Source organism: Agelaius tricolor, unplaced genomic scaffold (genome assembly GCF_023055355.1).
Source record: "Agelaius tricolor isolate 1412-34295 unplaced genomic scaffold, bAgeTri1.0.p SCAF_6, whole genome shotgun sequence".
Lineage (NCBI taxonomy): Eukaryota > Metazoa > Chordata > Aves > Passeriformes > Icteridae > Agelaius > Agelaius tricolor.
This window is the reverse complement of record NW_027269266.1, coordinates 29,041,805-29,058,920: the sequence shown is the minus strand read 5'-3', so window position 1 is coordinate 29,058,920 and position 17,116 is coordinate 29,041,805. Positions and strand designations below refer to the sequence as shown.

General features: G+C 37.9%; 1 protein-coding gene across 6 annotated transcripts in view; it reads left to right on the top strand.

Moving 5' to 3' along the window:
* TMEM196 (transmembrane protein 196) overlaps positions 1–14,755 on the top strand; it is a 101,380-nt gene extending 86,625 nt beyond the window's left edge. For 4 of the 6 annotated variants that reach the window (XM_071429152.1, XM_071429148.1, XM_071429146.1 and 1 more), the window contains 4 exons: positions 7,579–7,635; positions 9,435–9,689; positions 11,574–11,647; positions 13,928–14,755. In XM_071429152.1, the coding sequence (XP_071285253.1) occupies positions 9,435–9,689; positions 11,574–11,647; positions 13,928–13,934 (336 nt within the window). In that variant the 5' untranslated portion in view covers positions 7,579–7,635 and the 3' untranslated portion in view covers positions 13,935–14,755. The remainder of the gene's footprint in view (positions 1–7,578; positions 7,636–9,434; positions 9,690–11,573; positions 11,648–13,927) is intronic. The other 2 variants (XM_071429150.1, XM_071429151.1) reach the window with 1 other exon arrangement.
* The last annotated feature ends 2,361 nt before the right edge of the window (positions 14,756–17,116 follow it).

Below are 17,116 nucleotides of genomic sequence, written 5' to 3'. Positions count from 1 at the left end.
TCAGTAGAAGCTGGAAAGAGTTCTGTGCCTATAGATAGGGAAGGGCATACCAAGGGTGGAAGCTTCTTGCCTTGCATGGAGCCAGGACAATTCACTGAATTCAGCTGAGGTCTTTCAGTAGGGTGTTTTGTCATTTGGAGACTCCAGAGGCACATACAAACCTGGAAGAAGTTCCATCTAGCTCCTGGGTTGTATTTAGTGGATCTGTTGTATATAGACTGACTTAAGCACATGCCTAAATTTTTTACTACTATAAGACTGTAGTTCACCTGCAGGGAATAATCTTTCATTTATTACTTTTTTGAAATGTAAGCAGTCACATTCTAAACCAAATGCTTTATACAGAACAACAACAAAAAAGCATTCTTTTTATTTGTTATTCTGATAGGCTCTAAACAAACAAAAAGTAAACATTATTATTTCGTGCTGATAATTTAAGTGTTTTTAGAGATGGATGGAGGTTTTTTGAATCATTGATGTCAGATTCAGAAACACACTTAATTTCCTTGATTGTTTCTAAAAACCATTCCCCATTTTTAAAGCATCTCTGTAGGTCTATAATCAGATGAGTGGAAATACTAATCACAGGGACTGGGATAGAATATAAACTGCTTGCATATGGCTTGAATCAGTGGGAAGGGTAGCAGCACCTGATCTGATAAGACCCAATAGCACACTGCCAGACAAGGTATTGGCTCGGATTAGACGTGATTTAACACTATGCCTCAGTTATAGGTAAGCCCCCCCTCTCATCATGACAGATTTGGTGAGACACAAGGTTGGGTTTTGGCAATGCTGCTGCTTCTGTTTCTGTGTCTGGATGCCTTTCAGCCAGCTAGACATTGCTATCCCCACGATCACTTGCATGGGACAAGAACATCATTAGGAGTTTCCATCCCCCTTTTGCAAAAGATTATTGTGTTTCTCTGTGGAGGTAATAGGCAAACCTGGTACCTAGGCTTGATCTTCTTGCCTGCTGTAATTTTTATTTAGTTTGATGTCTTTGTTTTCATTAGTAGATTCTGTGCCCTTTATGTCTGTGTTTAAGAACATTTAGTCCTTGTTCTGAAATACTGCTTTGCATAAGAGTTACAATTAGAGATATCTGCTTAGTTCATCCATTAGGGATTTCAGCTTTTTTTCTCATTTGGATGGAGTTGAAACAACATTATTAAATAGAATCTTTCTTTCTTTACATTACTAATTTCAAATTCCTAGTTATTGTCCTGAAAGTCACATGCTTATGCAGCTTTAGTGTAAAAACACAGAATTTTCTAGTTTACTACCTGACAAGGGTAGATAAAAGTGAAGCTATTAATTCTGTCTTGATGGTTTAGTCCTCCAAGTAGAGTGTCATTTGACTAGGTATGATACAATTGCTTTTTCATTATGTTACATTCCATTTTGGAATAATTTCCCTTCCTCTGTTTCATCAGATACATATGGATGACCTACAGAGAATTTTCCATACAGTCTATACAGTTTAGCTGTCTTTTTTTGTCATGAACAATGACTAGGGATCAAGTTGTCCTTATATTCAACAGGTTTTCTCTACTATTTTATTCAGCCTGTGTCCAGGAAATTTTTCTATGAGCAGTTTTCATTTTTTCAAGGGAATTACACTCACCATTGCTTTTGCCTTTTCAAAACATAAGACAGAAAGGTTTCTTAGCTTCAAGATATAAAATAAAAATAGTTCCTTTTTTTCTGCCTGATGGAAAAAACCAAATCTTTGGCTTCCTGCAGATTAACTAAAACTGAATCTTTTTCAGACTACCAGGGACAAAGTACCCATTTTCCAGAAGGAAGTGAAAGAAGCCAAGTCTTTTGTTCCAGAAAATATGAAATAGGGATAGATCCAAACCACAGACCTTGAATATAAATTGAGATTTTAGCCTTCTTACCAAAATTTATGGGGTTTTGGATGTGAGGTTTTGTTTCAAGGCAATATTCAATATAAAGTAAATTAAAGCAGTCTCAAAATAAACATTCTTCTTTTCTGGGAGGTCTTTGGGGTTCTTTTCCAAAGTTGAACAGACAAAAAGAGAAATTTTCCAATATGCATATGGAACATCAGCAGGTACAGCTGCAGCGTGAATGACAAAAACGCCACAGACAGACACTACTGCATTACCTTGCAATGACACTGGTGCTATCAGAGCCACTCTGACTTTGGTGGGTCCATGGTAAATCATCACTGAAAGTGGGATTGAGGCACTCAGTCTCTAAGTTGCTTTTGTGCTTTGTAGTATCTTTGGATTTTTTACCATTTGCCCAAGAGGGGTTATGCCCTTGGCTATTACTGATGATACATTCGCATAAACTCATAGAATCACAGAATCATAGAATAAAGATTGGAAGGGACCTTAAAGATCATCTAGTCCAAACTGTCCCTGCCATGGGCAGGAGCACCTCCTACTAGACCAGGCTGCTTAAGGCCTTGTATAACCTGGCCTTGAACATTGCCAGGGTTTGGTCACCCACAGCCTCTCTGGGCAACCTGTTCCAGTGCCTCATCACCCTCACAGTAATGAATCTCTTCCTAATATCTAGCTTAAATTTCCCCTCTTCCAGTTGCCTCTTTAGTCCTTGTCCTGTAACTACAGTTCCTGATGCAGAGTCCCTCTCTAGCTTCCCAGATATTGGAAGGTTGCTATGAGGTCTCCACGCAAACCCATTGATACTTGTGGGTCCCTTCCAGCTCAGAATAATATGTGAATCTCTGAACCTTCTCTTCTTCCAGGTTGAACAGCCCAAATTTTCTCCACCTAACTTCTTAGGGAGGTGCTCCTGCCCTCTTACCAACTTCCTGGCCCTTCTCTGGACTTAGGCCAGCAGTTTCAATACAAGGCTTCTCTGCTAGTCTTGACACAAAACATACCTCCCATACATGTGTGTATAGGAGGTATGAATAAGTCTGCAAACAAAAGTAACCCTATAGTCAATAGGGTCTGGGCTTAATTGGTGATCTGTGTAGGTTTTTAAGTGAGCCTTTCAGTCTTTTAGCATTTTATGATTTTTAAAATTATGAATAATAATTTAAATGGAAGTCCAACAATGAAACACCTGTTAAAAAAAGTTCCAGCTGAAGTTCCCTCTCTGGCTTCCAGGGCATTTTGTAGGGCTTATTAGCTTAGCTTATCTTTAATGAAATGTTTTAGCCTTATTCTCTGCATAAATTGTGAACACTTCAATAACAGAGCATTCTTACAAGAAGCTTATCGTCAGTGATATATTCCTTTTCCACTCCTGATTTCCTGTATTTTCAGTATAAGTCTGTTTGCCTAACTTACCTCAGGTAAGTTAGGTTAAATTGTTAGAAAATATATAGTTAGAAAATACATTTAAAAGTCTATGAGATTGGCTGGTAAAAATTTATTAAGGATGATCAATGATCAAGTAGAAAGGAGCAAGTCCTCACCACAACAGTATTAGTAAGTCAAGGGTAAACAGTAGTCCAGAGTAGCTCAACAGTTACAAACCAAGTTTTACTGTTATAACACATTGACAACTAGTCTTTCAGAATAGCCAAGAACAGATAGAGAAAATGTCAAGACAACAGAGCCCCTGATGGCGGCATTCCAGTTGGCAGTATTATAAAATAGAAGATTCCAAGTAAAAGACACCTTCAATCTGATTTTTACTTCATCATTTTTCTGGTATGAAGGGCCAGTGTAGTTTTTCCCTTCCACTTTTCACTACTGCTGATCACAACACTGAGACATCAAAAATTTTATAGGAAATTCCTATAGCACCACAACAAAAAGAGCCCAAAAAACCAAAAAAACAAAAAAAAGAAAAAGAAAAAAGAAAAAAAGAAAATAAAAAAAAAATTAAGTTGCTATGCTATCAAAAAGCAGAGAATAGAGTTAATCACATAATATCTCACTGAAATCCTAACTGTTCTAGATGTCTCCAAATTGGAAAGCTTGGCTAAAGAAATTCTACATGAGCAGTGTTCCTGAGCCATGGCTATTACTAATACTCTCTTCATAGAGCAGGTTTCCACTGTTTGCAACGAATCAGCCTTAGAAGAGAGTCATGAACTTGGCTCAGAAGTTTCAAAGCTTTGCATGAGGTATAATAGCCTGACCTTGTGGCACAAAGCCATCCATTGGTTTTAATTGCAAAATGCATGCTGACATAAATAAATATCCATACTAGGTTTTGGGTAATCCTCTTCTCCATGAATGTAATACACTGTTGTCTTAAAAAAAACCCAACCTAAATAACATTAATCCTTTGCTACTGCCCGAATACTTTTCACCCAAGGTTTTTTAACATATTCAGGCACTTGAGTGCATTCGGTTTCACAACTTGTTTACCTCATAGCCATACAGATTATAAAACTTCAGCATGACCTCAAGATTAAACAGAAGAATGTTGAGGAAGCATGAATATGTAATTCATCTGAGTTAGAATACAAAGAACTCTTTTAGCTCTTTAACTGTGGAACATGTTATTCCTTGCCTATATCTACAAACACTATAGATGTAGAGAGAGAAAATACATACAGAGTATACATGACACAATACAATATAATCATAAAATTGTAGAATTTCTCAACTTGTAAGGGACCCATAAAGATCACCAAGTCCAACTCCATGCTTCTTGCAGGACTACCTAATAATAAATCATAAGACTAATAGCAGCATCCAGAGTGCTCCTTGACCTCTGACAGTCTTGGTGCCATGATCCCTTTCCTGGGGAGCCCGTTCCAGTGGCTGACCACCCTCGCAGTGAAGAACCTTCCTCTGATGAAACTTCACTCCCTTTCCTTGTGATCACTGATCATCAAAGAGAGATAAGCCCCTCTCCCTCCGCTGCCTGCCTTGAGAAAGGTGTAGACTGTGTAGAGGTCACCCATCAGACTTCTCTTCTTCAGTCTGGTCAAACCAAGTCACCTCAGCTGCTCCTCATAAGTCTTGCCCTTAAGGCCTTTCACCATCTTGGTCATCCTCCTCTGGACACACTTTAAAAGTTTGATGCTTTTCTCATACTGATGCATCCATCTCAGCACACAATTCTCAAGAAGGAGCTGCACCAGAGCAGAATAGAGCAGGACAATCACTTCCTTCCACCAGCTGGTGATGCTGTTCTTGATGTACCCCAGGGCATGGTTGGCCTTTTTTGCTGCCAGGGCACTGCTGACTCACATTCAATTTGTCATCAAGCCAGACACCCAGATCTCTTTTCCTGTGGCTGCTTTCCAATCTCTTGACCCCCAGTATTTATGTATAACCAGGATTACACTGTCCTAGCTGCAGAATCCAGCACTTGGCTCTTGTTAAATTTCACATGATTGGTAATTACCCAGCTCTCAGGTCTATTCACATCTCTCTGTAATGCTTCGCTACACTTAACAATCCATGGTGTCTCCTAGTCTAGTATCATTAGAAAACTTAATGTACATTTAACTACTGCATCCAGATCTTTACTCCAGGTAGTCAAGTGCTTTAAATGGAATAGTCATCCCTTGTTTTGAAAAGCTGGTACATTAGGGCTCATAGATGAGCTTCATTGACTCAAACTGGAGCAGAATTAAAGCATTCCTGAAAAAAATGGGTGACCTTCTCTTTCATGCTCTTTCAGCTTTAAAGGTAAATTATCAAACACAGAGGTTTTTAAACTAGTTAACAAGTTAAAACTATCTATGATGATAGCTTCCAACACTAATTAATTTTTCTATATACAAAAATTTCCTTTCAATCCTATTCAATCACTACAGAGAGAAAATATATTATTAATCCACTTTATCAAATCTGACTGAATAGAACTTAATTACAAAGATGTCTTCAACAAATTTCATTTGAGGTTTCTTCATTTTGAGAAATACAAAACATGATGTGTGGAAATCTGAAATGTGCCTTCAGCTGAAGGCAATCTGCAATGGCAGGATTGGGAGTAAAACCTCAAAATTTCACAGAAAGCCTGAGCGAACACTTACAAAGCAGATGTGATGAGTTGAAATCTTCTTTGCCTGTGGGAAAGTGCAGAAGGAGCACTGCCCCTTGGTGATTTGCTTTGTTTTATTGTTATTCTAGGCAGTGGTTCTAGCAGCAATTACCAGTTGTGCCTTCTGGTATGTCCTGAACCATTCAGCACCCTGGTCCACGTGACCCAGCCCTCTCTATAATCTGATTGGTATTAAATTCACATCCCATGCTTAGTATAAAAGTAAATAATATACACAATTTATCCACATTCATTATGGGGAACTGTTTTCATGGATCTAACAGAGTAAAAAGATACCTCAAGGCTTATACTTAGCTATACGCATGAACTATTTTAGTTAGAGGGAGATAAACTATGAGTGAAAGCAGCTCCTCAACTGAAATAGTGAAGTGGCAAAATTTTAGAGTGTAAATAAGAAGCACCTGCAATATATTACACAGACCCTGAATGCTTTATAGAACCTCTTTGGGGTATGGTTTTTGGGTTTTTGTTTGTTTTTTTTTTTTTTTTTTAATTTCTTATGTAACAGCCATGTCTTTTCTGTGATTTAATTCTAAATCAGGGACAAGCAGAGCCTTTTGCTAGAATTACCATCTCAATGCAAAAATAGTGTAGAAAAATACAGTTTTAAAACAATAAAATTACTTTCCAATGGGGGAGTAGGGTTAGCTTTATTGAAAATAGGTAGCATAGATTTCTTAATAAAAGACTTTATGAGGTATCAGGAAATCTTTTGACAGTATTACTAATAACTGGAGAAGGCCCTATTGCTTTCATACAACTACTGTAGTTCCTACCCTGACTGCTTCCCTGGGGACTATTCATTGTTTTTATCATTAAACTTTTCTGTAGGAGGAAAAAGACATCAGAGGACATCACTGGTCTTTGACAGAGGTCACTATTAAGCATTATCATCTATTTTTATCAGCTGGTAGGCATTTTTCTGGTTTTGGTAATTAATTTTTGCCTAATGCTTGGTGCTACAATTAGCAAATCAGTTTATGTGAGGGAATGACATTAAAAAAAGTACAGATACCTTCATGCTCTTTCTTGCAAATTGGGCCATGAAGTCTGAAACAGATCTTTCTGCATGCCCAGAGTAGTCACACCAACAGACGTACTGATATTTACACCTGCACCCACAGACATCACTGAATTATATTCTTGCCCAGACTTCCACTGTCTTGAAGACAACGATCCATATGTGATCCTTCAGTGGTTCAGATGGTAGGATCAGGGCATTAAGTCCCAGTGCTATGCTTAGAAGTAGATGATTCGGATCACTGACTAGTACCTTGCTAAACTCTTCTGAGAGAAAAATAAAATGGTAAAAAGGCATTTTTGTGCTCGCAACACTGGGGATTTTTTTCCAGCTTCTTTACCTAAGCAGCTTAAAATTTGTATTTCTTTCTTTTCTCATGACTTATGGTCACTAGTACTTCTCATTCCAGTTTCTTATCTGGTAAGAGTGTTTATGGTTGAGTTACAACCTCCTGAAACATAAGGTTTGTGACAAAAATGCTGACATTGCCTGAACTGTGGCCACCACCACAGCAATAAAGTGGGATTTGAACTATGTACCTTAAATGATGAAATAATTGTTTGGTTTCTTGTTTTTTGCAGTTCCTGCTTTGCGGTGTGTGCGGAATATTGTGCGCCAAAAAAAAATCTGGACTTGTTGTAAGTTTTTCCACTGCACCCATAACACATAAGTATTTGAAAGGCTTACCTATCTAATTTGAGCTCTTTACTGGGGGCTTTCTGCCTGCAAGGGTTTTTGATAAACAATTAGAAAAATTACAAGTTGGCAACCTAAAAAAAGCAATCAGCACTTTGGAATAGTCACAAAAAACAAGGCAGTTTTGAAATAGCCTATGCTACTTAAGCCATACATCCCTATTTATCTGTATCTGGATAAACTTTGATCAGAAATCACTTGACATAGATTTATGTCAAGTCAATAAATGCTTCTCAATAATGTCACTGGACTGTATCTTCTCTCCTTCAAAAACCAGCACTGGGTTGCTATCTCAGTAAGGCTGCTGACCAAGTTTGTTTCTACATATCATAACTGTAAGCAAGTTTGTTTAGCAATCTGAAACACATGTATGTAAGTTTTAAAGTGATGGAAGATGTCTCTTCAGGTACAGTAATTTTCTGACTGCAGCAAAATGATGTTATTACTCAACAAGTCACAGCAGAACTCTATGTTAAAGACATGATCTTATTTTAAGTGATAATGCCAGTCCTAATTTTCTGTCAGCTTGATTATTCTGCACATACAGATGGAAGTCACATAAAAGAAGCATAAGTGTGATGGGAATCGAAAGCTCTTTCCAATTTTTTTTTTAATATCAATCCTAAACTCTGTTAAAATGACAGTCCCATTTCTTAAAACATGTGTACCATAGCCAGTTTCTAAAAGCTATCTGTTCCGGAGGTCTCATGTAATAGTCACTTGCCAGTGGACTGCAAAATACATCCTCAATGCCACATTCCTAAGGAAATTGTCATCCTAGTTGTGTACAGAACTAGTCTGTAAGGCTCCATAAATTTCTGCCACCACAGTAGATAAGTAAATATACAGAGCCATATCGAGAAACGTTAAATGCCCATATAGATCACCTTTTGACAAGTCAGCAGTATCAAGGGAAGTGAATAAGACAATCATTTAACACTGTCTCCATAAGGTCTTTTGCTACTGAATCATTTGAGGTTAATGCACATCCTGAACCAGTGCAACATCTTTGTGACTAAAAGCAATAGGAGGTCTTTAAAAATGTCTCATTGATTGCAGCCTGTTTGACAGATTTCTAAAATTCCAGGAACATTTTAGTCAAGTTAAAATCAACCAAACTGACCCACCAGCCATATAGTCACCAAACTGACCTTCTGTAAAGCAGCATCACAGATTTCTTTGTTGTTTTTTTTTGGTTCTTTGACCAGCACATTCACCTTGAACACTCTCAAAGACCCCACAAAAACTGCAGAAAGCCTCCAACCTGGTATCTTACTGAATAAATTATAACTGAGCAGGAGGCACAGTCAGAATGCACACAAAGCAAGAGAGATTCACTACAAATACATGAGGCATTCACTCCTGAGGCAGGGTGATAAACTGCACAATAGAAAATTGCGACGCCTTCTGTCATGTTACTGTTTTGCATGAACAGCTGGAAATCAGTTTTGTGTCCTAGCGGTCCTTCCATTGAATAGGTTTTAACTTTACCTACTCATTTTACCCAACTTTTTTTTACATGCAACATCAATCTTAACTCTTGTATACCAAAAGTTAATATATTCCCTTGGTTTTTTAAAAAAACCTGTTTTTAAGAGAGTTAAAAACAAGGGACTGTCCAGAGTTTTGCAGTCAGTGATGCTATCAAAGAATTAAACTATAGTTATCTCATATTTCATATGCATTAATCAATTTCTGAAAAATATTACTGTGACATAACCTCTCTTGTCTCTCCTGACAGATGATACTTTTTTCTGCCTGTTGCATCTGTGGACTAATAGGAGGAATCTTAAATTTTCAATTTCTTCGTGCTCTGACAAAGAAGTCATCTGCTCTCTATTCTTTGCATCTTGCCTCCATGTCTCTTGCATGCATTGGAATTGGTGGTTGCACCCTTTCTTCATGGCTCACTTGTCGGCTAGCCAGCTATGAACAAAGGCGAATGTTCTCAGAAAGGGAACATTCATTGCATCACTCCCATGAAATGGCAGAAAAAGTGAGTTGTGTGTCCTCCTTTATTTGTTCTGTTTATCCTGAAATGCTACTGTATGCGTTAATGTTTACAATTGGCAAGAGATGTGTTCAGTTTTCAGTTTTATATGAGAAAGAGATTCTGGAAAATGAAATGCTGCCATTCTGTGTAAGCTTTATTATGTTGCATTATATGGAGCTATTTTTAGGTACTGTATATTTGCAGTACATCCATTTCAATGAAGTACATCCATTTTCAACATAATTCCATTGTATAGCTATTTAGGGGCTTAGCCGCTAAATATAGCACTTCCTAAATAATTGGAAGCCCTATTAATATGAATTATCATGTCTTGTACTGTAAAAAAAGCACAGAAAGCTTTCTGTAACCACATCATTGCATGCTTCCAGGATTTAATCAATCTCTTCCTCTCCCAAGTACTCAGCTTATAAATTAGGTTTTTTAAACAGAAAAGCCACAGTTCACAAATGTAGGTGACTTAACCTAAGCACCTAAGGGCATATTTAGACACCTAAATAAAACTGGTCTCATTTGCAGAACTGAGCATTTACTTCCTTTTTGTATTAACAGGAATCCTACCGAGGTGTATAGGCATATAACTAGGTGCTGAAACTGAAGCTCCCAAAGCTGAGCACATAGGATCAAACCAAGTAATGGAGTGGAATTCTTGAAATCATCTCCTTGTCTTAACAGATCTGAATAATATTTGAGGAGTTAACTGTCCACTGTAAACCTGTGCTTTGCATTTGGACTTAGTATCTATCCAAAGCCTTTCATTTGAGAAATGAGCAGAAAAAAAGAACAAAAGTCAAGTGGACTGCCCACCTAAACCTCCACTTGCAAGTCCGCATTACTGTTAAGTTCAAGAGTCTGTTGTCTACTGAAACCTCTGAAGAGCAGAGCAAGGATTAGTCTGCTCAGACTGTAGAATTGTTTTCAGATTCCCTGAAAAAACATGATATAGCAGTTAAAAATGACTTGTCACTATTTAGTTTCTTAACTGAGATGAGACTCCAAGTAGAAATATAAACTGAATTAATCTTAGATGATGCTTGAAATGTGTCTTAAAAACAGGGAGTTTGAAATATTTTAAGAAGATGACGTTTTAAACATGTTTTAAAAAGTTAAATAGTAGAGGTTACAACAGTAACATAAAACAGGGTGATAAAATCAACAAACAAGATACATTTCTCCATCTCATTTCAAAAGGAAGAATTATTCTGATGAGCTTTTAGGCAAATATGATGGTCTTGCTGATGGAAGGCTAGATATTGACTTTCAGAGAGACTCTTGCCTCAACAAGGACAAAGATAGGAGAAAGGAAGAGAGGGAACGGAAGAAGAAACAGCTTAGAAAGGAAAAGACCTTTCAAAATAAAAAAAGCCAAAACCCTATCAATTTGGGGTGAGGATGACCACGTGTAACAGTAGTTCACTGCCTACCTTCCTGGCCTGTTGACCTACTAAGCTTTTTGACACTTGGCAGCAAGGACTGCCAGGTGTCCACTTATCCTAGGTGAAGGGCCACAATGTAGGTGCAGAGCAACCCTACTGTACACACTCAGCAGATCTGGGATGTGCCCCACTGATGGCAAACTTCCTGCATGTCTGCTGTAGAGCCAAGTATGCATGTACACATGGCCTGACTTGGGACTTCTCAGACCCATAGACCGCCTGCTACTGGCAGGGTTGAGTACACTAGGTCACAGCACAAAAACTTACATTAAATTAGACCCTAATTTAGAAAACAGCTTAGAAGTGTTTTATATCTATGACTATATTGTATATTTATACTGATATACAGTAATGTAGACATGTACTGCATTTGGTGCTATATTTATTGTATATTGGTGCTATATTTATTGTATAATTGTTATATTTATATTAGAGATTGAGGGGTATTGAAATAACCGACCTGCCCAGCTGCCCGGTGATTCCCCCGACACCAGAGTTACCTCCAAGGTACGCTGAACACTAGGGAGAGACCATGTTGTTATGTCACTTCAGGAAGGGCCACCTCTACGAGGAAGTCATAGCTTCAGCTAATCAAAGTTGGCTGATGCTGTGATGTTACTCTGAGGCAGGAATGGTGCTTCCAGGTAGTGACATAACTCTACGTGGTGAACGCTGCAATCTGGAAGTAAGTTGAGTATTTAAAATATTCACCCTAGTTACAGGCATCCAAATACTCTTATTTGGATGTAGCCACCATTGATTCACTCTGCTTCTAATCTATGTGCTCCTTCATTCCCCGAATTCAGCAACTTTTTTTTTAATTAACTTTTTTTTTAGATAGAAATATTGGGGAAAATCATTGGGTGTTGCTATTTTCCAAAACTGTGGTGGTATTCTAATAGCTGATGTCTGCAGACAATTCAAGTGATGATGCTTACAAAAGGAAACTCATGAGTAGCCTTCTGACACATCATTACTATCAAAATATTATGGCTGACTGATAGTTAGTATTTGGTATTCTTGGTCTCTTTTGGCTTTGGTATTCTTGGTCTCTTTCCCAGCTGACAGTTACCTTCAGTGTAGATCCAAAAAAGTCTTTAGGCACCCACAAACAAGCAAATTACAGTGCCAGACAATCCCCAAACAGGGATCCATAGTCCAGTGTTAGCCATGCATGCTTCTCTTCAATAAATGAGGAGAATAAGGCACAATACCAAAACATCCAACACCATCATCTGCAAATGGAGACCTGGGTGGTAGAAAATACTCAAAATTAGTTTCACACCTGATTTTCTCTGAAGCTTATGCTTGATTCAAGAGATTGGCAAGGCTACTTGGTTTGGTGACATTGTAGAGGAGAATAGAACATCCCTTCTTTCACAAAATGTGAAGGGAACAATTAAGTCCTGTGATTTGCTTTAAAATGTAGCTGGTAATCTGAGAAAGGAGGCATTAGTGCTTTACAACTTTATGTTACTATGAGTTCTGGTCTCTGCTTGCCAAATATTGTGGACTAAAAGAAGAGAGAGACAGAGTAAGACTACTAATAAAGACCAGGTTGAATAATTTTCTCTTTACCACAAATCTCAGCTACTATGCTATAGAGTTTGGTTCTTTCTTTCCGTCTTTTTCTCTCTCTCTCTCTGTCTAGCCCAATGAATGTTGCTTCACTTTTTTACAGAAGCTTCCACAGGAAGGGGGACAAACAAATCCCTTTTATTCCACATTTTCTCCAAGTGTACCTAGGAGGAAGAGGTGAATTTAATCTTTCCATGCAGAGAAGAGCCTCTGGTCATCATGAAGCTATTTTAGAACTAGTCCAACACTGGCACCTTCACCTCATCTACTTGAATGTTAGAAATACTCCAAGCTGCAATTTTGCCTGTACCCATTCCTCTTGCCATAGCTGAATATTCTCTGTCATTGGACATAATAAGCAGCAGATCACTTATTTCTGCATCCAGATTCAATCTGGTATGAAATAGCCCTGGGATTGCTCAGAATAAGGTAGTTCCGACCATAAACTCAATGTGGCTTTGAAGGCTTGGAGATCAGGGAACTGTTTAATTAATGTAGCCATCTCTATGCTTAGACAGCTGCTAAGGGGGTATTGTTTGCATTTCAATTTGAGAATCAGAAAATCTATCTCTGAGCAAATCTTGGTTCAGGTGCTTTAGGATTCTGACTCATGAGCCAGTCAGCTTACTCTGGGATGACTCACCTGCCACTGGAGAAGCAATCCCTGAACTGCTAAAAATTGTAGACTGGCATAATAAGGGAAAACTAAAATCAGACCCATCCCAAGGGAAAACAAGTACTTAAAACCCTTAGATCCTGTTTGGATTTAGGTCTTCCCAAATGTCTATTTCAGCAGGCATTGACTGGCATCTGTTTGTAGCATGTCAGCACAGACAGAGGTTTGAATGGAAACAGAACTAACTACCATTCCATTCTTTTGTAGATCAGCACACAAGCTTGAGTTGATGCAATTTCAAAGGACAACATCACAAACTAGTACAGATGCCATCAATGCTCTATATGTGGTCTGAGTGTAATGTCCAACTCAATCACTATCAATGAATCTATCGGCTTTCAAATGTACCTAATTTATGAAGGAAAAAATTGATTTTTTATAAGGAGGTTTATCAAGTTAAATAAATATGTAACGTGTTTCTGAATGTTTGAAATTCTGAGTTTGTTCAAATTTCATCACAACCTTAGATAACTGAATTTTGAACACCTTGCAATAATTGTAATTTTAATTAATGTTTTCTACTCTTGTTCTAGGAAATGACAGACAACCTAAGCAATGGTGGCCCACATCTGATTTATAATGGAAGTGTATATTAAGAAATTTTTAAAAGTTCCATGGAAGGAAGTGGTTTTAGAATTTTCTTCAGGAAAAAACCAGACTCCAAGAAATTAAGAAAATGAAACAATCTTAGCTTTTATGGCTCAAATGTCACAACTGCAGACCAGCACAGTTGCAATTCCCTTTTAGAACCATGTTCAAAATTTCTCTCCTAAACATTTTGCGGATATACAATATTTACTCACTTCCTGGCTACTCTCTTTCAGTTTTTTGTCTGAATAATCTTTCTGAATTGTGATAGTATTTGAAATAGACTTTGCAAGACTCTTATTCTCATGAAGACTCAAAAATCAGAAAAAAAACTGAACTGCATTTAGCCCACTCAAAGGAGAAGGCAGAGGAAGAATGGCTCAGGGGAATCTTTTTCTCCTCTTCACTTAGCAGCATCTGGTTTAGTATGATGGCTTCAGATCATGGCATGGTACAGCAACACATTTGCACAGTCCCTCTCCTCACATTCTGAATGCATCCTGCCTCAGTTTTCCCAACAGATCATATCAAAAGAGAGTGCAAACTCCTCTTCTAAAAAGCTCCCATCTCACATCCAGAGTGTAAATGAACAGTGTGCTGAAAACAACACCGTTGTCTTTGTTTTGAAAGACAGAATGCTCTAAGAATGCCATAAATCAAAACCTCAATAATGCCTTGTTGTAAAGAAATTGTAAATATTTCCGATTTGTGAATGAAGTATATTTCGTAACTTGTTCATAAAAGATGACAAATAAAATGAAATCTAAACCAGAGATTTTAGAGAAATCTTTTGGGGTTTTTTTCTTGTTAGAAAGATCTTGCAAAGCTGAACTGTCATGCTTGCAGTTTAGCACAATATATTGAAAAGTTTCTAAAAGCACAGAAAGGAAAAAAATGAAGGCTGAACAAAGTCATGGTCAAGGTCAGAAGTTACTGGCAATTCTCCACACCAACAATAATGTTTGGAGGTATGTTAAAGCAGAAGGTATGCAGCTTTAACTGACCCCAAACTTTATTGTTGAACCTGGTGGTTGGTACAGCCATGAAAAATGGAAGGAATTGTCTGTAGCAGAATATTTACAGCATAATACTAATATTCATATTCATATTCATATAAAATCACTCATATGTTACATAGTGAGTCCATGACTTTGCAGTATTGCCCAGCACAGCAACATGAATTTCTGATGTGAGCATCACTGATGACTGGCAACATTTGGTGATTCATAGCCATGTTCCCAGACAGGTATGAATAGAACCCTAGTAATGTTCAAACCACACCATAAAAAGCCCTATAAATTACATCAAATTGTTTTGTGAATCCATATGGCATAAAATAATCTTTAAATTGACTATCTTAGAATTGTTGAAGTCCATAAGGGATCTAATTACAACATAGGGAATTTCTTCACTGCAATTTAAGTCTCTCCCTTAAACTCCAAGCTAATTAGTTGGACGGCTAAGCTTATGAGTTGAGAAACAGTCCACCTTATAAGGCTTCTCTTTACTTACTTACTGTCCCAAAGAGCTTTTGAATTTTCTCAGAGGCCCTGGTTGACTAGTATTCATTACATACCTTATAAATTGCTAATGAGACTGTTCAGGTTCATTGAAGAATACAGATAGTGTCATAGCAAAACAACTAGATGTTAAGGTATCTCTGCTCATGGAGGTTCTCCCCTTTTCAGGCATTACCTATCTTTAAACTGCCTCCTTCATTATGTTATAGATTGTTTGTGCTCTTTATAGGTGCCATTGTCCCTTCAGTTTGATACTCCTCTTCCTTTGCAGCACGAAGCATGAGATAAATCTGTCCCCAGTATAGGCCCTTTATGGGAGCATTTTTGCTGCAACTCTGGACACAACCTGCCAAGGCAGGACCATGGTATAAATGGATGCAGAGATTCACATATGTTGAAACATGCACATTGAACATACAACCTGGGGAGGTGGTTCTGTAACTTTCCTTCCCTCATTGCCTCAGAAAAAAACAAGGGCCTTATAAAATCAAGACTAAGTTAACTGCCTGGCTGAGGTTCATCACAACTATAATATCATAATTCACCAGAGTCTCTTGTGACATTTCAGGACTAGGAATGGTAGCTTCAGATCCTGGAGCAGTTTTGAGTTGCAGTTCAGAATCTGCTCAGGAATGACATCAAACCACTGACCACAACACCACCCAGTTACTTATCACAAACACCTAATTTCCTGGCACATTAGTGAGAGTATGGGATAGTGCAGGGAAATAGCTGATTCTTCTCTATCCAACACAGTAGTGCAGTATGACAGCCACTTCCTCCTACTTTGGAAAGGAAAGGAGGATGCATCCTCTAAGCTCACATTGTTTGAAGCCCTGTTGTAAATTATAAAACACCACCACATCAAGTCTGCTTACAGAGGTGCTGGAAGGAGAAAGAAGAGATCTGGGCCCCAAATTCAATTGATACAGGTTTTTTCCTTCTTTTGGTACCATGCTTGTAAAATGCAGAAAAACTGGCTGGTCTCTACATAAATAAAAGCCTTGAAAATGCAAATTGGAATTAAAAAGACTTGGGAACAAATGTGACAGAGTGCTCCTACTTGAGACATAAAAAGAGGATCAGAATTCAGAGTAAATTACCACAATATGTGTATGTGGTAGGGGAATTCTGGGAAAAGTTTAACTGTGTTTAATGGTTTTGTTCCATAATTGCATACAGAATTCAACTGTAATGGAAACATTCTCTGTATGTTTTTGTTACTGGCACAGATGAAAGAACACTCATTCCACTTATCCAACTGCATGAAAAACAAAACTTTCACTTTTCAGAATGCAACCAGCCAGTGTAACTACACCAATAGCTTGAAGGCTGGGCACCCAAGTCCTTTTCAATCTAAATAGGATAAAACATGTATTGCTGTTGACACAGTTGTCTGATTCATGCTGCTGTAAAATCAGATGCTGGCTTAGATTCTCTCTGAGATATTCAGCTGTTATTTACTAGGTCAAGCAACACTCTTCCTGAAGGAACTTGCTGAACTTTGTGCAGAGGACTTAGCTGGTAAGTCCTTGATGCATGTTATTATACCTTAGGCTATGTTTTATGCTATACTTAGCATTTCATTGAACCTCAGCTGATGAGAAACACACA